Genomic DNA, 24,467 nt, shown 5'->3' on the forward strand with positions numbered 1-24,467 from the left:
AAGCAGCGTTCAGGGGTCTGCTCGCGGAGCGGAGGCTGAGCGCTGGCAGGCGGATGCATTCTCAGTGGATCCGCCTCCATTGAGAATGCATCAGGGCTGGACGGCTGCGTTCAGGACCGCTCGTGAGCCCCTTCAAACGGAGCTCACGAGCGGACACCTGAACGCAGGTGTGAAAGTAGCCTAAAATTATTTTTTTTGTTTCAAAAATTATATTAGTGTAAAACTTAAATTTAAAAAAATGAAACATTAGGTATCTCTGTGTCCGTAACAACCTGCTGTATAAAAATAGTACATGATCTAATCTGTCAGATGAACGTTGTAAATAAAAAAATAAACTGTGCCAAAACAGGTATCTTGGCAAATTTTCCATTTTAATCCATTTTTTCCCCGTAACAAAGCAAGGGTTAACAGCCAAACAAAACTATTTATTGCCCTGATTCTTTATTTTACAGAAACACCCCATATGTGGTTGTAAACCTCTGTACGGGTACACAGCAGGGTGCAGAAGGAAAGGAATGCCATATGGATTTTGGAAGGCAGTTTTTGCTGGACTTGTTTTTTGACACCATGTCTCATTTGAAGCCCCCCTGATGCACCCCTAGAGTAAAAACTCTAAAAAGTGACCCCATTCTATAAACTACACCCCTCAAGGTATTCAAAACTGATTTTATAAACTTTGTTAACCCTTTAAGTGTTCCACAAGACTCAATGGCAAATGGAGATGAAATTTCAGAATTTCTATTTTTTGTTACTTTGCTTCACAAAAAGTGTAATATAGCGCAACCAAAAATCATATGTACCCTAAAATAGTACCAAAAAAACTGCCACCTAATCCCGTAGTTTCCAAAATGGGGTCACGTTTTTGGAGTTTCTACTCTAGGGGTGCATTAGGGGGCTTTAAATGGGACATGGTGTAACTAAACCAGTCCAGCGAAATCGGCCTTCCAAAAACCACATGGCGTTCCTTTCCCTCAACGCCCTGACGTGGGGCTGTAGAGTGGTGTACGACCAACATATCGGGTGTTTCTGTAAACCGCAGTCAGGGCAATAAATAGAGTTTTGTTTGGCTGTTAACCCTTGGTTTGTTAGTGGGGGGGGGGGGGAAATGGAAGTTTTGGCAAAAAAAAATTAAATTTAGAAATTTCATCTCCATTTGCCATCAACTCTTGGGGAACACCTAAAGGGTTAATGTTTTGTAAAATCAGTTTTGAATACCTTGAGGGGTGTATTTTCTAGAATGGGGTCACTTTTGGGTGGTTTCTATTATGTAAGCCTCACAAAGTGACTTCTGACCTGAACTGGTCCCTAAAAAGTGGGTTCAAGATTTGCATCTAAACTTCTAAGCCTTGTAATGTCCCTAAAAAATAAAATGGCATTCCCAAAATGATCCAAACATAAGTAGACATATGGGGAATGTAAACTAATAGCTATTTTTGGAGGTATTACTACAGGAGTGCACAACCTGCGGCCCCCAACCCTCTGGTAACAAATGTATGTCTAGGTCTTGTGGCTGCTCACATGTATCTTTCATGTATTTTTCCATCAGATGGGAATCCTGGAAGTGTAATTAGACATTTCTGATATATACTGTGTGTTCAATATGCTGTAAACATAGTATTTCAGTTGGTAATACCACTTTAAGTTTTATTTTCGGCCCTTGGAAATGGTTCAGGCTGACGAGGTGGCCCCCAACCAGAAAAGGTTGTTCACCCCTGTATTACTATGTATTATAGAAGTAGAGAAATTGAAACTTTTGTAAATTTGGTATTTTTTTATAAATAAAAATGAATTTTTTTTACTCCATTTTACCAGTGTTATGAAGTACAATATGTGACGAAAAAACAATCTCAGAATGGCCTGGATAAGTGAAAGCGTTTTAAAGTTATCAGCACTTAAAGTGACACTGGTCAGATTTGCAAAAAATGGCCAAGTCCTTAAGGTGAAATAGGGCTGAGTCCTTAAGGGGTTAAAGACCAGCAAGTCAAAGTAATAAAAGCTGTAAATTATTACAGTCAAGTCATTTTTGGTTAACTGTACTTTACCTTTGGACACAAGAGACCATCATCAACGTTTAAAGAGAACCAGACACCTAAAGGGACAAGCCTGATTCTCCTTACCTCACCAGTATCTGCCACTAGGGGACAGTCCAGAGGACCTCATTAGGGACATATTAGTTAATGGGGCTGTCTGGTTACAGGACGAAACATGACATCACAAAGGATCTGCCTGCAATAAAGCTGTTAAGTACTTACCTGACAGACCCTGCACCAGTTCTCCCGGCCAGGCTCCATTTATCCGGCTGCAGCAGTAAAGTAACGTCAATAACACGTGACCACTGCAGCCAATGACTGGCCTTGACAGGTGCACCGCTGAGGCGGTTGTCGACAGGACATCGCCGCTGCAGACAGGTAAATAGAGCCCGGCTGGTAGAACCTAAGAGGTTGCGGGGAATCTGTCAGGTAAGTCTTGCAGGCTCCAGAATGTGTTCATGTACAGGTTAAAGGAAATCTGTCACCAGGATAATCTCTATTGAAGTAAAGCCATGGCCTATATAGCACTCAGTACCTTATTTCCAGATGTGCCTTTGTTCCAGCAATGTATGTTTTTATCCTCTTAAAATCTTTTGGTATGCAAATGAGCCAGTAAGGTGCCCAGGGGGGCGTCACTCTTGCAGGAAGGAGCCCAGATACGCCTCCTGTCACAATGAGTCCACCCACCCCTCCTACATCACATTCAATCTATAACTCTGCCCCCTTTCCCCTGCTCCCAGCATGAGGGCGGGCCTGGGCTGCTTCCTGCAAGAGTGACGCCCCTCTGGGCACCTCACTGGCTCATTTGCATACCAAATAAACTGGATTTTCAGAAGATAGAAAACATCTATTGCTGGAACAAAGGCACATCTGGAAATAAGGTACTAAGTGCTATTAGGCCATGGCTTTACTTAACCTCCCTGACGGTATTCCCGAGCGTGACTCGGGGTTAATTTTCGCTGCCAGAAGCGGTAATCCCGAGTCACGCTCGGGGTACATTGCAGAGGGAGCGGCGGGTGTCTGTACCTAATCCCGGCGATCCAGCGATGTTCCCCGCTGTGATCGCCGGTGAGAGCTCCGGCGGATGTCTCATCTCTCTTCCTGGTTTCGTCTCTGTGAGCCTCAGCACCTCACAGAGGCGGAACTGGGCGGGAGATTCAAAAAAAAAAAATAAATAAATACATTGTATAAAAGTCAAACACACACATAAAGTTAGGTGATACAGTGGAATCCTGTCAGATTACACTATCACCTCAGATTTGACAGATTTGACATCTGATCATTCTACACTGCCCTGGCTGCCCTTTTAGCTGTTTTTTCTAAGCAAAAAAAATATATATTTTTTACCATGGCATCAAAGCGTCACTTTAGCATCACCAAAGCGGGTTTGGATCAGATAATTGACAGCGACACAGAGCCCCTCGCAGAATTGAGCGACAGCGATTCGTGGAAAGATTCGTCATCCGACTCTGACCAGAGAAGTGGCGACAGCGACGAATCTTCACTTGAGCTCAGTGAGGTGCGCTCTTGGTGCCCTATTGATTGCGGTATGGATGCAGTACCACCGCCAAGATTCCCGTTTACAGGATCGCCTGGGATGAAGGTAGACGTTGATCACAATGATCCTTTGGCGTACCTAAAATTATTTCTGACGGATGACGTCATTGAAAAGATTGTCACGGAGACAAACCGCTACAAAGAGCAGCAATCCACTACTCTGCACAGCAGATTTTCCAGAACCAGAAAATGGGAACCGGTGAGTAAGGAGGACATATGGAAATTTCTGGGGCTAATACTTCTTCAGGGGGTGGTGGGGAAACCCCTGCAGAAATGGTACTGGACTACCAATAAATTGCTGGCAACCCCATTTTTTGGCACCATCATGTCCGAGTACCGATTTTCCCTCATAATGAAGAATTTACACTTCACCAACAATGAGGAATTTGACGAAGCCACACATCCAGCGCCAAAACTGAAGAAGATCTGGGAAGTATTCCAAATGATCATAACCAATTTCCAGCAGGCCTATGTGCCAGACAGAGACATTAGCATTGATGAAAGTCTGATGGCTTACAAAGGACGCCTCAGCTGGATTCAATACATCGCATCCAAGAGAGCGCGGTTTGGAATAAAATCCTATATGCTCTGCGAGTCTACAACTGGCTATATATGGAATTCCATCATATACACCGGCAAAGGAACACAATTCAACCCCAGGTACAGCGGCTATGGGATGGCAACGTCATCAGTCCTTTCACTGCTTGAACCATTGCTCAATCAGGGGTATTGTGTGACAACAGACAACTTTTACACGTCGCCTGAGCTGTACGAGTTTCTACTAAAAAACAAGACTGACGCATATGGAACCGTTAGGGCCAACCGACGTGGCCTGCCATGTATGTTTTCCAAGAAAAAACTGAAAACAGGAGAAATGGTGGCCTGGCAGAAAGGAAAGATGATGGCAATGCGTTGGCGTGACAAAAAAGACGTGTGCCTAATGAGTACAGTACATAACACCTCCACTACCACGGTCCACACAAGAGGTGGGAAAGATGTCATAAAGCCACAACTTGTGATCGACTATAATAACACCATGGGAGGAGTCGATAGAGCCGATCAGGCGATGACATTCTATCCAGCTATGCGGAAGCAACAAAAAAAATACTACAAAAAAATATTCAGGCATCTCCTGGAACAATGTCTGTGGAATGCCTATATACTGCACAGAGGAAAGAGTGACAAGCCTCTTGTTCACTCTGACTTCATCTGGAAGGTGGCGGAGCAGATTTTTGTGAACTACCAAACGCCATCAGTGGCCGTGAACAGATCTGGACGTCGCGCTGTTGACGTTGTAAACCCAGAGAGGCTGACTGGTCGTCACTTTATGGATTACATCCCGCCAAGCGCAAAAAAGGCAGCACCTACAAGGATGTGTGTAGTTTGCTGCTCAAAGCGAGATGGAAATGGAAAAAAAATCCGAAAGGAAACCAGGTTCCATTGCCCTGATTGTGACGTTGGTCTATGTGCAGTCCCATGTTTCAAAATTTACCACAACCAGGATGTTTACTGAATTTTCTTTTGTTTGACAAATTTCATTATTTATTACATTACTGAATAAAATTATATTATTTATTAGATTATAACTCATGATTTTATTTTTTCGAACTTTATCACATCTGAGAGGTCTACTAGAGTCTTTATTGGTCAGGTTTAAGTAAGTAATTACTAAGAATTGCAGGCCTACAATACATAACACCAAATTTCCATGCAAAAAAATGGTACCGCTTTTGGAACAAAATTCCTGACATAATCATACCGCCAGGGAGGTTAAATAGAGATTATCCTGGTGACATGATGAGCGGGAGAAATGTTGTAGGCCTGCATTCACACAACGCCGTTCTGGTTTATTTGCTTTCAGGTATGCGTATTATGAAGTAGTGAGAGAAGAGCTTCCTTTATTCTTTTTTCCACTCTTTCAGGACCCACTTAGCCTTTGCTTGAGAATGACGGACAACTCTTTACTGGGAATCCCCTATGACATCTAGATCTCCTGACATTACATTCTCACAGAGGTGGTCTTGACTGGTTAACCCCTTTAATTTATGCACCATTTACAGTAAGTGTGTAGGGCGATATCAAAAATATTCAGACAATAATGAAGATTACGAGGGAGAGCCCCCAAAGACAGTAAACCTGTAGTACAAAAAGGCGGAGACTCCTCTCCCACTTCACCATGTCTTTTCCGAGGATTTGAGGAACTCTGCCCCATAAGGTTAGCATCATGAAAATAGGTCTTTTTTTGCTGCAGCACCTGTAAATAGTTATCCAATCACCAAGAAAAGGGGAGGGAAATATGGGTGCTGTCGTTGGTTCAGGAAAATACGATTACCGGTAAGAGTAATCTTAATTTTTCCCCTCACCCACGACTGAGTGTGGGATAATAGATGAAAGCACCTTTGAACCAAAAGATTAAAATCAGAAGGAGAATTCAACTGCAGACGATAGTGATTGAAAAAGATAGAAGGTGAAGACCGGACTGCTGCTTTACAAATATCCTCAATAGTAATCGCAGCTTTCTCCGCCCAAGAGGTAGAGATTGCCCTCGTAGAGTGAGCGTGAAGGCCTTCTGGAGGTTCCCTTCCTGAAGATAATAGGCCAGGGATACCACAGAAGTGATCCATTTTGCCAAGATTTATTTTTAGACGCCTGCCGACCTTTATTTTTTTCCCCTGAAAAAGAATAAACATGGAGGACTTCCTCCAATCTTTAATTCTAGAAAGGTAATGAAGTAAACATCTCCTAACATCTAGACAATGAAAATACTTTTCCTCCTCAGATTTTGGACTCGCAAAGAAAGATGGAAGGATAATTTCCTGAGACCTATGAAATCTGGATGCTACTTTTGGAATAAATGCAGGGTCAGGTCTGATAACTACCCCATCATCTAGGATGGTAGTATAAGGCTTATTGCACACAACCGTATGGCTGTTTCAGTGTTTTGCGATCCGTTTTTCACGGATGCGTTGTTCCGTTTTTTGTTTCCGTTGTGTTTCCGTTCCTGTTCTGTTTTTCCGTTCCGTTTTTCCGTATGGCATATACAGAATACAGTAATTACATAGATAAAATTGGGCTGGGCATAACATTTTCAATAGATGGTTCAGCAAAAAACGGAACGGAAACGGAAGACATACGGATGCATTTCCGTATGTGTTCCGTTTTTTTGCGGACCCATTGACTTGAATGGAGCCACGGACTGATTTGCGGGCAATAATAGGACATGTTCTATGTTAAAACGGAACGGAAAAATGGAAACGGAAGGCATACGGAGTACATTCCGTTTTTTTTTGCGGAACCATTGAAATGAATGGTTCCGTATACGGAACGCAAAAAACGGCCAGTAAACTGGGAAAAAAAACGGCCGTGTGCATAAGGCCTAAGGAGTATAAATAGAGATCGCCTGAAGCTCACCAATTCTACAGGCTAAAGCGCCACCAAGAGACCCAATTTAAGATATTGCACTAATCTGATTAGGATACTTTCAGGACAAGATTCAAGTCCCAAGGAGCTACCCTTGGGGACAAATTCAAATCCGTTTTAGTGACTGACAAAGAAACGTATGACCCATGAGCTTGTGGAAATTTGTTCATTAAAGAGAGCTGATAGAGCCAAAGTCTGAACTCTTAAGGTGTTGGGGGGACAACCCCATCAGCAAACCCCTCTGTAGGAACTCCAAAATTTCAGTAATTGGAGCCTGACATGGAAGGTCTGAAAAGAGTAACCCTGTAAATAGAAGAAAAAATTAATAAAAAATCATCTAAGACTCTCGTATAGATAGAAACTAACTCTTTTCCTACTCTTTAAGAGGGTATTTATTAACTCATCAGAAAAACCTCTTCTAGCTAGAAGCTGCCTTTCAAGTTCCAGGCCGTCAGATGGAGACTGTCTACCTGAGGGTGAAACACCGGCCCCTGAGAAAGAAGATTGTTGGTTGTTGGGCGAACCCATGGATCAGTGTTGAGGAACGGTTGAGACGTGTGCATATATATCCATGCATGCCTGCAAACACGTGCGGGCATGTATGGTATATATATGCATACATTAACCACCGCATCATGGGGTGATGCCCATGGTGATCCCCAGGGGCTCATGGTGGCCCCTGTGGGAAATATGTGGTCCCTGGAAGCTGTGCCCCCTTATAATCCCCCTTATATTAGTATATATATGTGCCCCCTTATATATGTCCCCTGTATGCCCCAGATATATGCGAGGGTGTGTGTATATATAGATATGTGTGTATGTATTTGCACACGTGTCTATGTATATACACTTATGTCAGCATGACAGTATGTATGTGGGCTTATTGCTGCCCATTCATACCCCCGGTTTTGTATGTGTTTATAGATGAGCCCCCAAGCATCTGTGGATATATATATGCATATATGCAATTCCAACTGTTATCAACAGAGTTGTTATAGCCTGTAGGATAACAGCTGATTAGCATCTAGTCCCCTTTTGTTCAGGCCCAAAGCAATCAGACGCTTTGGCACCGTTTGTGAGGGGACCTTCTAACCAGACACCAAGAACCTGAGAACCTGTTTTTCCACACCTCTGCCCATGGCTAAAACTCCATCCCACTACTCCCAGCATCTTTGGGACTAGGGGGGGGGGGGGGGGGACTCTGGGGATTGTAGGCAGGCATACGTCACAGTGACACTATGATGTCACATCCCTGAGGAAGGAGGAGGGGGTTGCTTTTGGGCTATAAAACCCCGAAATGGCCAGAGGTGCGCTCTCTTGCAACCAGACTAGATTCAGAGACGCATAGGAGAGAGGAGCTCCATGATGACCCCCTGGATAAGGCCTAAGTATCACCCCTGGTATATTTGTGTCCTTGATGTGATGTGACCCTGGGCCCTGATTTACCCTTGCCGTGTTACTGGACACCCTGATCCCCCAAACCCTTGCCTTATTGTATCCTTGTTTGTACCCCTGATCCTGTGATCCCCCAAACCCTTCCCCTGTTGTACCCCTGATCCTGTGGCCCTATTAGTACCCCTGATTACCCCCACTCCCTGCTGTGTCCCTGATCCCTGCTGTACCCCTGGTAAACCTCAGCACTCACTTGCAAGTAACCCTTGCAGTGCTGAATCTATAGTGTCTGTGGCCTGCACTCCCTTGCAGTGCCACCGTTAACCCCGTAGGGACAGTGAGTACAGACACCCCTGGTCTCCCCTGGTTCCCTGTGTGCCTGCTCTCCCCTGGTTCACCCCCCATAGACCCCTGAACCCTGAATAACCCCTGTTTCCCTGCCTTGGTTCCTTTGTAGAGCATGCTTCTGCTCTGCAAACAAATCCTTATAACCCTTCGTCATACCCCGTAGGGACAGTGAACAGGACAGACGGGTGGGATTGTTAATATACTTGTATGTGTGAATTGTCTAGTTAGTTTATGGGTGGAATATGGGAATGTGTAGTGTAGTTTAGGATTGTATATTTGTAGTGCTGTGTATTGTTAGTATTGTGTGCGTAGTGTATTGTTAGTAATAAATACTGTTACTTGTAACTATCTGTGTAACGTGTAGTTATTGGCGATAGTTAGTAAGGCGCATGCAGCTAGCATAGTGATCAGTGTGAAGCATAGCGAAGGTATTGTTATGATTATATAAAGGCATAAATGGGCGGAGTTATCACTAGATGGCTCCTCCCATTTATGAATATTAATTATCGATATTTGCATAAATATTGGTGATTAATAGTCCCCCTTTACAATCAGTTACCGACAATCTCCTTAGCCAAGTGAACCACGGTCTCTTGGGCAAAAATGGAGGGATTAGAATGACCCTCGCTCGGTCCTCCCTTATCTTTCAAAACTCGTGGAATCAAGGGGAAGGCATAAGCTAGAGGAAAAATTCACCTGTGAAGAAAGGCATCTTGACCACAGGGGGATCCCTCCAGAGACAGGGGGGGGGGGGGGGGGGGGTTTGATGCTGAAGGGGATTTAGTTTTGATTTTTCCCTGTTCAAGATCCAATTTCTCCAGAATTCTGATCACCTCTTGTACTGCCCTGCTGCATGCCTCTTTGGTCTCTGCTACAATTAAGAAATCGTCTAAGTATGGGATAAGGAGTATGTCTTTTTCACAAATGTGAGCTGACATTTCTGCCACCACTTTGGTGAATATTCTGGGGGCCATAGTAAACCCTTCTCCTTCCTGACACTTTGGTACTGAAACCAATACATTTTTCTCCTTTAGGGACAATACTTCTGACACTATAGCCTTTCCCTCTAACCCAGTGGATTTTGTCATTACGAATCTTAATGGAGGAACAGAGCAGAATTCCAGTTTTAGACCCTGACTGAACATAGTACATAAGGCCGAAAAAAGACATTTGTCCATCCAGTTCGGCCTGTAATCCTACAAGTTGATCCAGAGGAAGGCAAAAAAACCCTGTGAGGTAGAAGCCAATTTTCCCTCACTTTAGGGGAATAAAAAATTCCTTCCCGACTCCAATCAGGCAATCAGAATAACTCCCTGGATCAACGACCCCTCTCTAGTAGCTATAGCCTGTAATATTATTACACTCCAGAAATACATCCAGGCCCCTCTTGAATTCCTTTATTGTACTCACCAATAAGGTGTCCAAAATCCAAGGGCTTCTGGAAATTAGTTTCCATGCAGGAAGAAAATTCTTTAATCTTCCTCCCACATGGTACTTGGTGTCATTGTTGACACCCCCCCCCCCCCAGATTTACATTTAAGATCTTTGTCTTTTCTCTCTCTCTCTATTGGACTGAAAGGGGCAAAAGCATTGACTATATCTTCCTCTTGAGGAAAATAAGTTTTGCACAGGAAATTTCTTCTTCTTGTCCCCTGCTTTCTCTAGCAATTCATCCAATTAGGGTTGCAGCGATTAATCGACTATCAATAATATTCGATAACGGGATTAGTTGTTGACGAATCCAATTATCGAATAATCGCCGATTCGTTGCTATGCGGGCAGTTTACTTTAAATCAGCACATCTTTATTTTACCTTACAATGAAGCTCCAGTAAGTTAACAGGCAGAGCGGACGGCGGCGTAACGCCACTTACTCACGTGACGCGCCTGCTCCGCCTCCTTCATTCATAAAGTGGGCGGAGCAGGTGCGTCAAGTGAGTGACATTACGCCGCCGCACGCTCTGCCTGTTGCCTGAGCTTCATTGTAAGGTAATAAAGATGCGCTGAGTAAAAGTTACAGAATAGTCTGCTATGGGGCCGGAGCTGTTATGGGGAGGGGGATCTATGTATGGCACCGCTATGGGGAGGGGGATCTGTGTATGGCACCGCTATGGGGAGGGGGATCTGTGGATGACACATATAGCATAAGATGCTATATAGTGTCATCCACAGATCCCCTCCCCATAACAGCGCCACACCACAGATGCCCCCCCATAACAGCGCCACACCACAGATCCCCCCCCCCATAACAGCGCCATCCACAATTTGTTTTAATATGGCCTTTGAACATAATTTTACACGTAAAATCATATAAACCTCTTTGTTTTGTAATTTGTGTTTTTTCCCCGATTAATAGATTAAATTATCGACAACTAGTCGATTATTCAAATAATCGTTAGCTGCAGCCCTACATCCAATGATTAACAGAACAAATATTCCCCTTCACAGGGCACCACACAAAGCCTCTGACTAAAGACCTTCATTCCACTTTTTTTTAACCACAGGGCTCTGCGTGAAGAATTGGTCAAAGCATAGGAACGAGCAGATAACAATTGCATCTGCCCAAAAAATCCACTGCTTTCTTGATAGTTGGGAGTCCAGCTAAAATGTCTTCTCTGGGACACTAATTTTTTTATTTGATCTTCCAGCTCCAACAGGTCGAGGCGATAGAAGGTCTGAAGGAAGAGGTAGACCCTTCCCAGGGTCCCTTTAAAAAAAAACCAGCTTTCTTATCTAAGGGATCTTTTAATGATCCCATGTCTTCAGAAAAAGACATCCACCTTGGGCGCCTTATTCCAGGGGGCTGCTACCTCCTCAGAAAAAGGATATTTTTTCTTTATATTTTTGGAGATATAAACCCTCTTAAGGTCTTCTCCATTCTTCCTTAAAGGAACCCGGACATGCCCTCATTTTCACCCAGGCAGCCCCCCTGATGTTGGCATCGGAGCATCTCATGCTCTCCCTTGCCCTGTGCTAGATTGCGCAGGGCACGGGCTCTTATATTTACATTAACACACTGCTGGGCAGAAGCTTCCACCCGGCAGTGTGTTCGGTGACCTCACCAGCTCTGATGGGCGTACTTTATTGCTGCGCTAGCAATTTTACTGGCTAGGGCAACGCTAAAGGCCGCCCATCAGTGCCAGTGACTACAACGGGCTTCCTGGCAGCCCCATGGAGAGCCCGGTTCGTCACTGGAACTCTTGAAAATGCTTTTTCCTGCGCGATTTGGCGCAGGGCAAAGGAGAGCATTGGAGCATGAACTGCTCCGATGCTCAAGTCAGGGGGGCTGCCTGGGTGAAAATAGAGGTATGTCCGGGTTCAGCTCTAAACCCAGACAACCTTTTTAATGCGGACACGTTCTTGTGAACTGGGAAAGATCTTGGATGTCTTGTTTCAAGGCCACCAAACATTATATCCTGCACTGCTCTCAGTTCCTTAGAATCTTCTATTCCCATAGTTTATTTAACGGCTTGTAATAAACGATCTACATCTTCAACTGGAAAGAAGGGCGTCCCTATCGCTTTTTCTTCATCAGAAGAGTAAGATGAAACGTCCGAACAAGCATTTTCCAAAGATTGTAAATCTTCCCCCTCTTCTGAATCTGAGGAAACCACATCACATCTGCATTTTCCTATGTTTGTGGTCCTTAGTAGCATTGATTTTTTTAGATGCCAGGGACAAGTCAATCTCGGATCTGACCAGTGACTGCAGACATTTATAAAATGATGGCGACTCCTCCGTTTTATCAATGCAGGTCTGGCATAGCTTTTTCTCATAATCAGATGCTAGCGAATATTTGCATATAGCACATTCTCTATTTCGCCTTTTAACCACGGCTTTCCCTGGAAAACACATAAATAAAATGCCATGAAAAAATAATAAGTATACATGGCCATAGGCCTCCCACCCCTCCAATAGGTACCAAAGCCGGAGTGGACACTGGATCTTCCGCTGTGTCCTTTCTTCCTCCATAGTGGCTGCCAGACAATTTTGGCGCTCCTAATCCAAACTGATATCGCTCTGCCAGGAACTCTGCTGTAACACTGAATTCCGTGTCTAACCGCCAGCAACACACTTCCGGGATCTGTGCCTTATCTGCACCTCCCCAGACGTCACGTGATGGGTCATGACGCCACGTGCGCTCCAGGCCTCCTTCTGGAATCTTACCATAGAGTGGAGCAGAAAGTGGCCTTAGGTGGACACCGATGGGTCCCCTTTAACTATAAGGGATTTGACAGCTTTCAGCCAAAGGAGGTTGCTGTATTTGTGTGGCTGAAAGCAGCCAGGTCCCATTATAGTCATTGGGAATCCGGCGCTATCCACCTGGATACAGTAACTTTGGCAGTCTTTTCCCCTGCCGGAACAGAATACCAGATTATATTTACCGCAGATCTTTCCTCTGAAATTTCCAATTCCTTTGGAATCCACTGCTGGCTTCAGCTGAAAAAACCTGCTCCAAATAAGTCTACTTTCACACTGGCGTTTTGGCTTTCCGTTTGCGAGATTAGTCATGGGCTCTCACAAGTGGTCCAAAACTGATCAGTTTGCCTCGGTTCCGTCTCCATTGCGCTCTGGAGGCGGACACCTGCCTGCAGCGTTTTGGTGTCAGTCTGATGAAACTGAGCCAAACGGATCCATTCTGACACACAATGCAAGTCAATGGGGAACTGATCCGTCCTCCATTGTCTTTCAATGGTGTTCAAGATAATACAAACGGATCCGTTCTGAGCGGATGCAGACGGTTGTATTATCTGAACGGATCCGTCTGTGCAGATCAATGACGGATCCGCACCAAACACGAGTGTGAAAGTAGCCCAAGTCAGAACCTACCGCTCAGTGAACCTGTCACCTCTCCGGACATATCCCTTTTAGCAACTACTAGTGTTACCCATGTAATAATTCTGGGGAATCTATTCTTATGACGCTGATGTGCCAATCCTTTGTTACTCCTGCAAGAAGCTGTGAATACATTAATAACCGTTAATAATGAAGGTCCATCTGAGGTGTTACCAGTTGGGGGTGTGACCCTGCACAGCCTAAACTATGCAATCAACGCTACGCAAGAACACCCCCTTGACTGGTAACTGAAAGGAATCCATGTTTTTATATGTTAAAACTAACTCTTTTCTGTTAAATTTCTTTTCTCTGTAAGCCTGAATCTTATCTCTTTGGCACTACTCCCGGACAATATCCCTAATATGGAAGTTCCGTTTTTTGTTTCTCTTATTGCCTGTAGAATAGAATGTGTTAATATGATAGGTTGAATGAATAACTTGCGTTGATATTATAATAAAGGGGGTAAAACCCCCTGTATAAAACCTATGTGTGCTAATAATAAACTTCAGAGCGTTCATTCAGTACATCATTGTTGTGTCTGTTATTCCCTACTGAGTGAAGTGCTCTCCTGACGTCAGAACAAGACTCAAACCAAGCCAATACTAGAAGTTCGGTACCAGAGGGACGTTGAGATTTCCTATCAGTAACCAACTGGACCTTTATTGCAAATTGCTAGTAACTCATTTATAACTTAGCAGGAACAATAGAGGAACAGAACAGAGTCATAAGAACAGACGCTTCAGAATTGTTATTACATGGGGAATGCAATGTGTTACTAAAAGGGACATGTCCTAAAGGGGGTATTCCCATCTTGATGATCATAGTTAAACTAGTTCCTAATGTAAAATTATAAACCTTTGCAATTGCCTTTTATTTATTTTTTCTAATTTGTTTGCTAGGTATTCCTCCTCCTTCCCCTTCTATGTTTATCTTCTGTTTCCATTAGTTACGGCTACCACTGCTACAGTGGCGGCCGCGCTTGCGCAAATACCTCCATTTGTCTCTATGTGGCTGGCCAGGCCGACGGGACCGCGCATGGCTTTCTCATGTGCACTAGCTCCCAGGCCGGACACTTTGTCCCTAAAATGTGAAGCCACTATGTATTGACCATCTTCTGCCTCCAGCATCGTGCACGGAGCAGGGACCTGCTGTCACAGCCTTAGGCTGGGTTCACACGGGCGTTGCGGGAAAATGTGCGGGTGCGTTACGGGAACACCTGCGATTTTTCCGCGCGAGTGCAAAACATTGTAATGCGTTTTGCACTCGCGTGAGAAAAAACACACATGTTTGGTACCCAAACCCGAACTTCTTCAGAATGCATAGTAAAACAGCGCTGGAGGGGTAAAAAAATAAAAAAAATTTAACTCACCTTAGTCTACCTGATCGCACAGACCGGCATCTCCTTCTGTCTCCTTTGCTGAACAGGACCTGTGGTGAGCATTCATTACATGAACAGGACCTTTGGTGACATCACTCCGGTCATCACATGATCCATCACCATGGTAAAAGATCATGTGATGGATCATGTGATGACCAAAGTGACGTCACCAAAGATCCTGTTCATGTAATGAATGCTCACCACAGGTCCTGTTCAGCAAAGGAGACAGAAGGAGATGCCGGTCTGCGGGATCAAGTGGACTAAGGTGAGTTAAATTATTTTATTTTATTTTTTAACCCCTCCAGCGCTGTTTTACTATGCATTCTGTATTCAGAATGCCATTTTCCCTTATAACCATGTTATAAGGGAAAATAATAATGATCGGGTCTCCATCCCGATCGTCTCCTAGCAACCGTGCGTGAAAATCGCACCGCATCCGCACTTGCTTGCGATTTTCACACAACCCCATTCACTTCTATGGGGCCTGCGTTGCATGAAAAACGCAGAATATAGAGCATGCTGTGATTTTCACGCAACGCACAAGTGATGCGTGAAAAACACCGCTTATCTGAACAGCCCCATTGAAATGAATGGGTCGGGATTCAGTGCGGGTGCAATACGTTCACCTACCGCATTGCACCCGCGCGGAAATCTCGCCCGTGTGAATGCAGCCTTATTGAGGTGAGCAGCAGAGGAGACACAGCAATGCTGTAATCCACAATCATGGTCTGTAGGACGGGATAGAGCGCACTGCAGGATCCTCCCTTGTGTCTGGTATGAACCGGGTTAGCTCGGCACACAGTAGTGGAAACCTGAGAGCAGCTCCGAGATAACCATCTGAAGCATTCCTTCTGCTCGGTCTCCTGAACGGTCACACCCATAAGCACTGAAACGGACGCTGCCTGGCAGTGCCACTTCTCCAAACTCCTCAGAGCTGGGGAACAAGGATGAGCAGAAGTAGACCGCAGGAGATGAAAGTGAAGACCCTGATCACAAACTGATCTGGCAGCTTACATACTCTATACTCACGTGAGCAGACTGCGATGGACAGAAATCCCGGGCTGGTATACGGCAGATTAGTCACCCGTCAGATTGTTTCGGCAAACCATCAACACCGCACACTAGAGGCGGGTTTACACCGCACAATGTAGCCGCTGATTGTTGGGAAGGAAGCAATCCAGCGATCACCTCCACAGTATGAGAGATCACCACTACGATCGCTTGTCTTTATACAGCTGTTCACAGAGCCCAACCCCCCCCCCCCCCCCAGAAAAGATCATTTCTGTGTCTGCACAAACGACAGGCTCACCCGATAAATGAGTGTTTTGCTTGATCGTCAGGTGATGTGCGCCGCACTTACACAGGCAGGTTGTCGGGAACGGGCGTTCACAGGAACAGTCGCTCCTGATAATCTGCTCGCTAACTGGCTTGTGTAAATCCACCTTAACCCCCTTAAGGACCGGGCCATTTTTCACCTTAACCCCTTAGGGACACAGCCCTATTTCACCTTAAGGACTTGGCCATTTTTTGTAAATCTGACCAGTGTCACTTTAAGTGCTGATAACTTTAAAACGCTTTGACTTATCCAGGCCATTCTGAGATTGTTTTTTCGTCACATATTGTACTTCATGACACTGGTAAAATGAAGTCAAAAAAATAAATACCAAATTTACCCAAAATTTGGAAAAACTTGCAAATTTCAAAGTTTGTTTCTCTACTTCTGTAATATCCCTAAAAATTGTGATGACTTTACATTCCCCATATGTCTACTTCATGTTTGAATTATTTTGGGAATGATATTTTATTTTTTGGGGATGTTACAAGGCTTAGAAGTTTAGAAGCAAATCTTGAAATTTTTCAGAAATTTACAAAAACCCACTTTTTAGGGACCACTAGAGCTCTAAAGTCACTTTGCGAGGCTTACATAATAGAAACCACCCCATTCTATAAACTACACCCCTCAAGGTATTCAAAACTGATTTTACAAACTTCGTTAACCCTTTAGGTGTTGCATAAGAGTTATATGGCAAATGGGGATGAAATTTGAAAATTCTCATTTTTTTGACTAATTTTCAATTTTAACCCATTTTTTCCACTAACAAAGCAAGAGTTAACAGCCAAACAAGACTATCTTTATTGCCCTGACTCTGCCGTTTACAGAAACACCCCATATGTGGTCGTAAACTACTGTACAGCCACACAGCGGGGCGCAGAGTGAAAGGTGCGCAGTTTGGTTTTTGGAAGGCAGGTTTTGCTGGACTGTTTTTTTGACACCATGTCCCATTTGAAGCCCCCGGATGCATACCCAAAAAGTCTGTACCATAGAAAATGAGATCCAGTCCAGGTCTTTTGAAAGACCCACGGGCGGCATAAAAGGCAGGATAACGGCAGTCAGAGGGCTACCACTGATGAAGAAGGCAGCTCAGTCCTTCGAAACGCGTCTGGTGACTCCCCTCTAGAAACCTGCCAAGAATCTTACTTTGGAAGCGCTTCCACACCACCGACCGCATTCAAATCCCCTGGATCGAAAATACATCACCAACGAAGATCCCAATACTGCACCCGGCAAAGACACGCGAGTCGCCTGAGAAGTGACGTCACACACACGCGGCACGCCGAGAAGACCGGGAAACAGACACCGCTGAGCGCTGTAAGGCTGCTCCAACAGCCAGGAGATCCATACCCCGCAAAGAAGGTAAAACAGTCTGTGTGCAGTCTTCACCTAATGTGTGGGACGCCACACTGAAGCACAGCACCCGACTGACATACCACTTACTTTTTTTCGTATATTTTTCACTGGATACTCCTTGCTTTTTATTGTTCTACCCATATTATATATTTTATATATTTTATATTTCTCACATTACTTTTCCACGTGGTATGACAAAGATAATTTTTAACGGACTGCATAACTAATGGACATAGCTACCAATTGAAAAGGGGTAACCACCACTAGACAATCACAGCATTGTCATACCCCCCACCCGGCACAAACATTTTTTACTGTGCACCTGCATCCCCACTGCCGCATATTGCAAATCAACATTTTTTCTTGAGTACTCCATTTTTTTTCAGTACCTCTACAATTTCAGAACATTTACTCCTACTCCCCACTCCCAAACCTACCTTTCTAAAAATAAATATATATTTTTTACCATCACCTGTGTATATTGCTTCTTTAGCACCTTGATAGATGTAGAGTGCCGGTTCTCCATTATATACCCCTAGAGTAGAAACTCCATAAAAGTGACCCCATCTAAGAAACTACACCCCTCAAGGTATTCAAAACTTATTTTACAAACTTTGTTAACCCTTTAGGTGTTGCACAAGATTTAATGGAAATTAGAGATACAATTTCAAAATTTCACTTTTTTGGCAGATTTTTCAGTTACAAAGCAAGGGTTAACAGCCAAACAAAACTTAATATTTATGGCCCTGATTCTGTAGTTTACAGAAACACCCCAGATGTGGTCGTAAACTGCTGTACGGGCACACGGCAGGGCGCAGAAGGAAAGGAATGCCATAACTTTTTTAGATGCCATGTCCCATTTGAAGCCCCCCTGATTCACCCCTACAGTAGAAACTCCCAAAAAGTGACCACCATGGAAACTAGCGGATAAGGTGACAGTTTTATTGGTACTGTTTTGGGGTACATATGATTTTTAATTGCTCTATATTATGTTTTTTTATGAGGCAAGGTAAGCAGAAAATGGCCGTTTTGGGAGCGTTTTTTAAAAACATTCATTTGACAGGGTAGATCATGTGCTATTTTTAGAGCAGGTCGTTAGACGCAATGATATCAAAAATGTCTACTTTGTTCCAGTTTTACATAAAGCATTTATGAAAAAAAAAAAATTATGTTTGTGTCTCCATTTTCTGAATGCCATATTTTTTTAATTTTTCTGCCAATAGTCTTGAGCAGGGGCTTGTTTTTGCAGGAAGAGTTGACGTTTTTATTGGCATCATTTTTGGGTACATACGATTATTCATTATTACACTTTATGGGGCAAGGTGACGAAAAAAATTGGTTTTAGCACAGTTTTTATAGCATTCACCTGAGGGGTTAGGCCATTGACATTTTTAAAGAGCAGATTGTGACGGACGTGGCAATACCCAATATGTATACTTTTTCTTAAGTTTTACACAATAGCATTTTTGAAACAAAAAAATAAAATTTTAGTGTCTCCATAGTCATAGCTTTTTTTATTTTTTGACCGATTGTCTTAGGTAGAGCTCATTTTTTGCGGGATGTGACAGATTGGTACTATTTTGGGGGGCAAACACCTTTTTGATCACTTGGCGTTTCAATTTTTGTGATGTAAGGTGACAAAAAAAATTAACTTTGTTTTTTTAGCACTGTTTATTTTTTTACAGTGTTCACCTGAGGGGTTAGGTCATGTGACATTTTTATACGGACACAGCGATACTCAATGTCTACCTTTTTAAAATTTCACTTTAACACAATAACATTTTTGAAAAAAATAAAACTAAATGATGTTTTCATGTCACCATGTTCTGAAAGCTATAGTTTGTATTGTAATGCATTGCCTGTTGGTGTGTGACTCAGGGTTGCCTAGGAGACGGGCCTGGGGCTTGATCTCCTCGGCACCTGTAGAAGGCAGGTCCCCATGTCGTGCAAGGCATTAGGCGGCCTATGCACAGCAGCCACGCAGTCACGCATCGGGTCCCTGCCACAGCAGCGCAGGGAACCGATGGGCTCCGTCACCCGCAGCAAACCCCTTCTATGTTGCGGTCAGCGCCGAACGAAGCATAGAAGGGGTTAATCCGCCGGCATCGCAGTAAACAGCAATGTTGGCTGATACAGCAGGGGCCGTCGGACCCCTGTAGTGATCGGGCAGGCGCAGCTCCTGCACCCGCCCAATGAGCCCACAGTGCATGTACAGCAGAAAGCGTTCTGCACAGCTTCCCCTCCCGTACATGTACGGCGTTTTGCGTTAAACAGAGAAGGGAGGTAGAAAATAAATAAATAAATAAAGCCAGCAGACTTATGTAAAGTGGCAAATGATCAGCCTCATTCAGACAACAATGTGCCACCTGCTAATGTGATACCCGAGTATCACCAGCTGAAACAGTCCTATGGATGTACATGGACAGGGTTGACCACTTTCTGGCTTGTAACCAATGGTCATGTAAGATGACTATATGACACTTAATATAGTTTTTGTTGATATTCTATGCTATTTGCTATTTTTTCATAAGCCATGCCCCTTTGTTGGACAAATCCTCTGTGCTGTCCTTATAGAGGTCCTGTCCATAAGATGGCAGCTGATGGAGGGTCATGTGACCAGGCACATCACTCGGCCTCCTCCATTCAAACATACAGCACCCGCACTACACTCCCAGCAGTGCAAGTACAGATGACAGGTGTAATGGACAGAGGAGACATCAGATGGAGGTGATTTGCCTGGTCACATGACCCTCCATGAGAAGCCATCTTATGGACAGGACCTCTGTGTGGACTTTATATTTCAGGAGGTATGCCCCCTTGTTTATAGACAATAGTGCAGGTGGTCAACAAAGGCTCTATTAGTAAGTGGCATAATATATATATATATATATATATATATATACACACACACACACACACGTGGCATATAGTCATCAGTATATATATATATATATATATATATATATATATATATATATATATATATATAGTCATCATTTGCTAGAAAGCGGCAGAATTATAAACAGCAGCATGCCCCCAGAGCAGGGCACGACCTGTTCATCAGGACATGTACCTGGCATTTTTACACTTCTACTCCATATCCTGACATTGCACATACCTGGATCCATACGGCACACAGGGTCTTCACAGGCAGGAGGAGTCTGCACTACTGCAGCAAGAAGCCAAACAGCTGGGGGTACTTACCTCGAAGGTCTGACATGGGGCCCGCCTGTCACCCCAGGAGCCCCGCTCAGGCCTAGATGAGTAAGTGACAGGTCAGGAGATTAGCGCCAGGGCTACCAATGGACTGAGCTCACACAGAGCACGCCGCAGCCATGGCTACCATACTGAGGAGAATCCCTTCCGGGAGCCACCTGACAACCTGTGCCCCAATCAGCAGCCAGCCGGAGGGGGCGCACTGCTACCCAAGTCCCCGGGGGTCCTCACCTCATCGCCCCACTTCAGCACGTCCTTCTGGCGCTCCTTCAGTTTGTGGTAAATGTTTAAGAACTGGATAATGCCGTGCTGCCGCACATGGTCCGCGTATTTCTTGGTTTCCTCCCAGCTGAGCGGGGAGCCCTGAGACAGGAGACCCATAACTGCAGTGTGCGTGACTGAGCCCCCGGTGCTGAGCGGACGGACTGTGAGAAAGTCTGCCCCGCGCTCTCTCACGCCGCTCTGTCACACAGCCCCGCCCACCGCAGTCTTGTTATGAGGAGGCGGCCGACAGACCACGTGACCCGCTAGCTGCGGAGTCGCCTTCTCCGCCGGCTCCTCGTCATGTGGGCGGGGCCTCGGGGGGTCACTCCCCTCCGTGACTAAGCAGTTTTATTGAGGTCGCTGCCTGGAAGGTTAACTCCTCCGCTGCCGACCTTATGTCAAAGAGAGATGTTCTGGGCACAATTGACAATGTTATCTGATACTGTATGACTGTGCAGTGTTCTCTATAGTCTCAGCTTGTCACAGTGACATGGTCACATTCCAGCCATGAAGAATACTGACTCTTTTTATAGTGTTCTTGGCAGGGCCGATTTTAGACAAAGTGTGGCCCTGGGCAGAATTTTAGGTGGGGCCCCAAAAGAAATATTGCGCAGACAACACATTCACACATAGCCTGCCTGCACTGATTGCGGATTACACATGGTTTTTCCACGCAGATTCTGGTGTAATACAGTACCAGCAAGGTGTATAAGACTATCTTTAGGAGAGGTCATCAGTGATGGCCAGTTCGCATTGTTCGTCCGTGAACATCCTGCCATCTTTTCTCACAAGTCCGGCGAGGCACAGGTAAGCCCTTACCTGTGCCTGTACCGCGAGACGGTCTGAAAACAAGTGCGGTCACCGGGAGCAGGCAATTCCGAGAACAGCCCGATGAAGGCCCCCGGTGGCTGTTCTCTGAACTGCCTGCTCTCGCTGACCGCAATTGTTTTCAGACCGGCTCGCGCACAGGCACAGGTAAGGGCTTACCTGTGCCTCGCCGGACTTGTGAAAAAAGATGGCAGCCCGCATATGTTTGCGGGTGAACAATGCGAACTGGCCATCACTGTAGGTCATCACTATCAGATCGGCTGGTGTCCTTCTCCTGGGATACCTGCCGATCAACTGTTGGGCGGCCAGTGATGTCACTGTATATCAGTCACATGGCCTAGTCCCATTCAAGTGAAAGGAGATGATCTGCATTACCAAGTATGTGCTGTGCTTGGTGAACTATGAAGAGACCGCAGTGCTCACCGGAGCTCTGCTGAGCGCCGTGGCCTCTTCAAACAGCTGATCAGCAGGGCTGTCAGGAGTCGGATCCCCACTGATCTGATACTGATGAGCTATCCTGAGGATAGACCATCCATATCAAATCGTTACGGACATGCCGAGTTTATTAAATTCAGTGATACTGCTTTCCACAATAAGAACACATTTAAAAAGATATAGATAGCTAGGAGATAGATAAATAGATAATAATCTTATTTATATAGCGCCACCATATCCTGCAGCGCTTTACAAATTCATAGGGTTCATGTACAAAATAAAAGACATCACAATGTAACTAGCTAATATACAACTGAAACACTAGGAGTCAGGGCCCTGGTCGCAAGAGCTTACAATTAGGGATGAGCGAATGGACTTCGGATGCTTCATCCGAAGTCGATTCACATAAAACTTTGTTGTATACCAAGTTCAGTATCGAGTTTTTTTTTACAGTAATAATTAATTCACTAAGTTATTACACAAAGTCTTGTGAGACTTCGCGAAGTAATAACTTTGGCTTATCAGAACCAATACATTCTCTTTCTGTTTATTAGGCAAATTAGGAATTATATATACATGGCCGTTTATTCAGAGCTCTGAATTAGGCCTAGTATCAACATATTTATTATACAGGAATCAGAACTTTCCAGTTCCATAGATTAATATACAAAGGTAACATACCATATCTTAGTCAGATTGAAACAATATGTAAAAGAACAAAGATCTACAGTAGTATTAGATGGGTGGGGGGGAATCAGAAAAAAAAGAGGTAGTGGGAGGAGGGGTAAAGGAAGAGGGAGGTCTTTTCATTCCCTTCGTCCCCTCTTACGACTGGCACACTTGGTTTACTGGCTATTTAAGCCAATTTCAGGCTTAGTTCTTGGCATAATGATTTGTATTATCAAACAGAACAGATTGCAACTATTAGTAAAGATGACCTATGAGGACCCTGCTGTCCGGGCAGTACCCCTTCCAGAGTGCGCATACTTCCCCATATTTTACCCCAGAGGGAATTATTACGTTTATATGTTCTCCAGGGGCTCCACATAAGAATTTGTCATTCCTCCTTTCTTCCCAACTGGCCAGCTCCTCCAATCGGTACATCTCATCGACCTTATCTCTACGGTGAGTGGATCTTCACTTAACCATCTCATTGGGATTAAAAGTCTCGCTGCCTGGATGGATTAGGTGGTTGAGTAGGTTCCCCTTAGAGGGCTACAAATCTGGAGTGGGTAGCCATAAAAGGACAGCTTATGGAGTTAATGCAGTGGGCAGGGGCGTAGCTAGAAGTGACTGGGCCCCACAGCAAATTTTGTATGGCCCCCCCTCCCCCCGCGCACTTCGCAACTCCCTCCTCCTGTGTAAACCCCACTCCTTTGGCTAGTCACGATCTAGACCAGACCAGGCTGTCACGCCATCCTTTTCCTATATAATATATATATATATATATATATACACACACACTGTCTGTCATGTAGTATAGGGTGGGGGGGCGCAGACAAGGGCCGGGGGCACAGGCCAGGGCCACGGGGGTGCAGATAAGGGCCAGGGGCTGCACTGAAAGGGCTAGGGTGGCGCACACCCTGACCACCACCTCTCTCCCCACTGTGCAAATCAGCTAACTCAGCAGTTCTAAGTTCTTCCATAAAGCCTCTGGTAGGGCAGGCAGACCATGTCCTTCCTCTCCCTCATTGTCGTAAAAATTACAGGTGAACTTTTAAATATGTCTACATGCCTCAATGTACTAAGTGTGTGCCACAGATCTGAAAAGACAATGCATGCCCTATGCCCCCTATATACTGTGCCTGCCACATGCTGCCCATCTACAGTGCGTGCCACATACTGCCCATCTACACTGCCTTCCACATGATCACCATCTCTATAGTGCCTGTCACATGCCCCCATCTACAGTGCCTGTCACATGCCCCCATCTACAGTGCCTGCCACATTCCCCCATCCAGTCACATACCTTGCCCACCATCTACAGTGCCTGCCACATGCCCCCCCATCTATAGTGCCTGCCACTGCCACATGCCCCCATCTATAGTGCCTGTCACATGCCCCCATCTACAGTG

The 24,467-nt window shown here is 44.8% G+C and overlaps 1 protein-coding gene across 1 annotated transcript in view; it reads right to left on the reverse strand.

Annotated features, from left to right (window-relative positions):
- Nucleotides 1–21,355, reverse strand: part of GCLC (glutamate-cysteine ligase catalytic subunit) — a 63,885-nt gene extending 42,530 nt beyond the window's left edge. The window contains exon 1 of the mRNA XM_040428567.1: nucleotides 21,097–21,355. Coding sequence (XP_040284501.1) covers nucleotides 21,097–21,246 — 150 coding nt within the window. The 5' untranslated portion in view covers nucleotides 21,247–21,355. The remainder of the gene's footprint in view (nucleotides 1–21,096) is intronic.
- Between the last annotated feature and the right edge of the window lie 3,112 nt (nucleotides 21,356–24,467).

This window comes from Bufo bufo, chromosome 4 (assembly GCF_905171765.1).
Source record: "Bufo bufo chromosome 4, aBufBuf1.1, whole genome shotgun sequence".
NCBI lineage: Eukaryota > Metazoa > Chordata > Amphibia > Anura > Bufonidae > Bufo > Bufo bufo.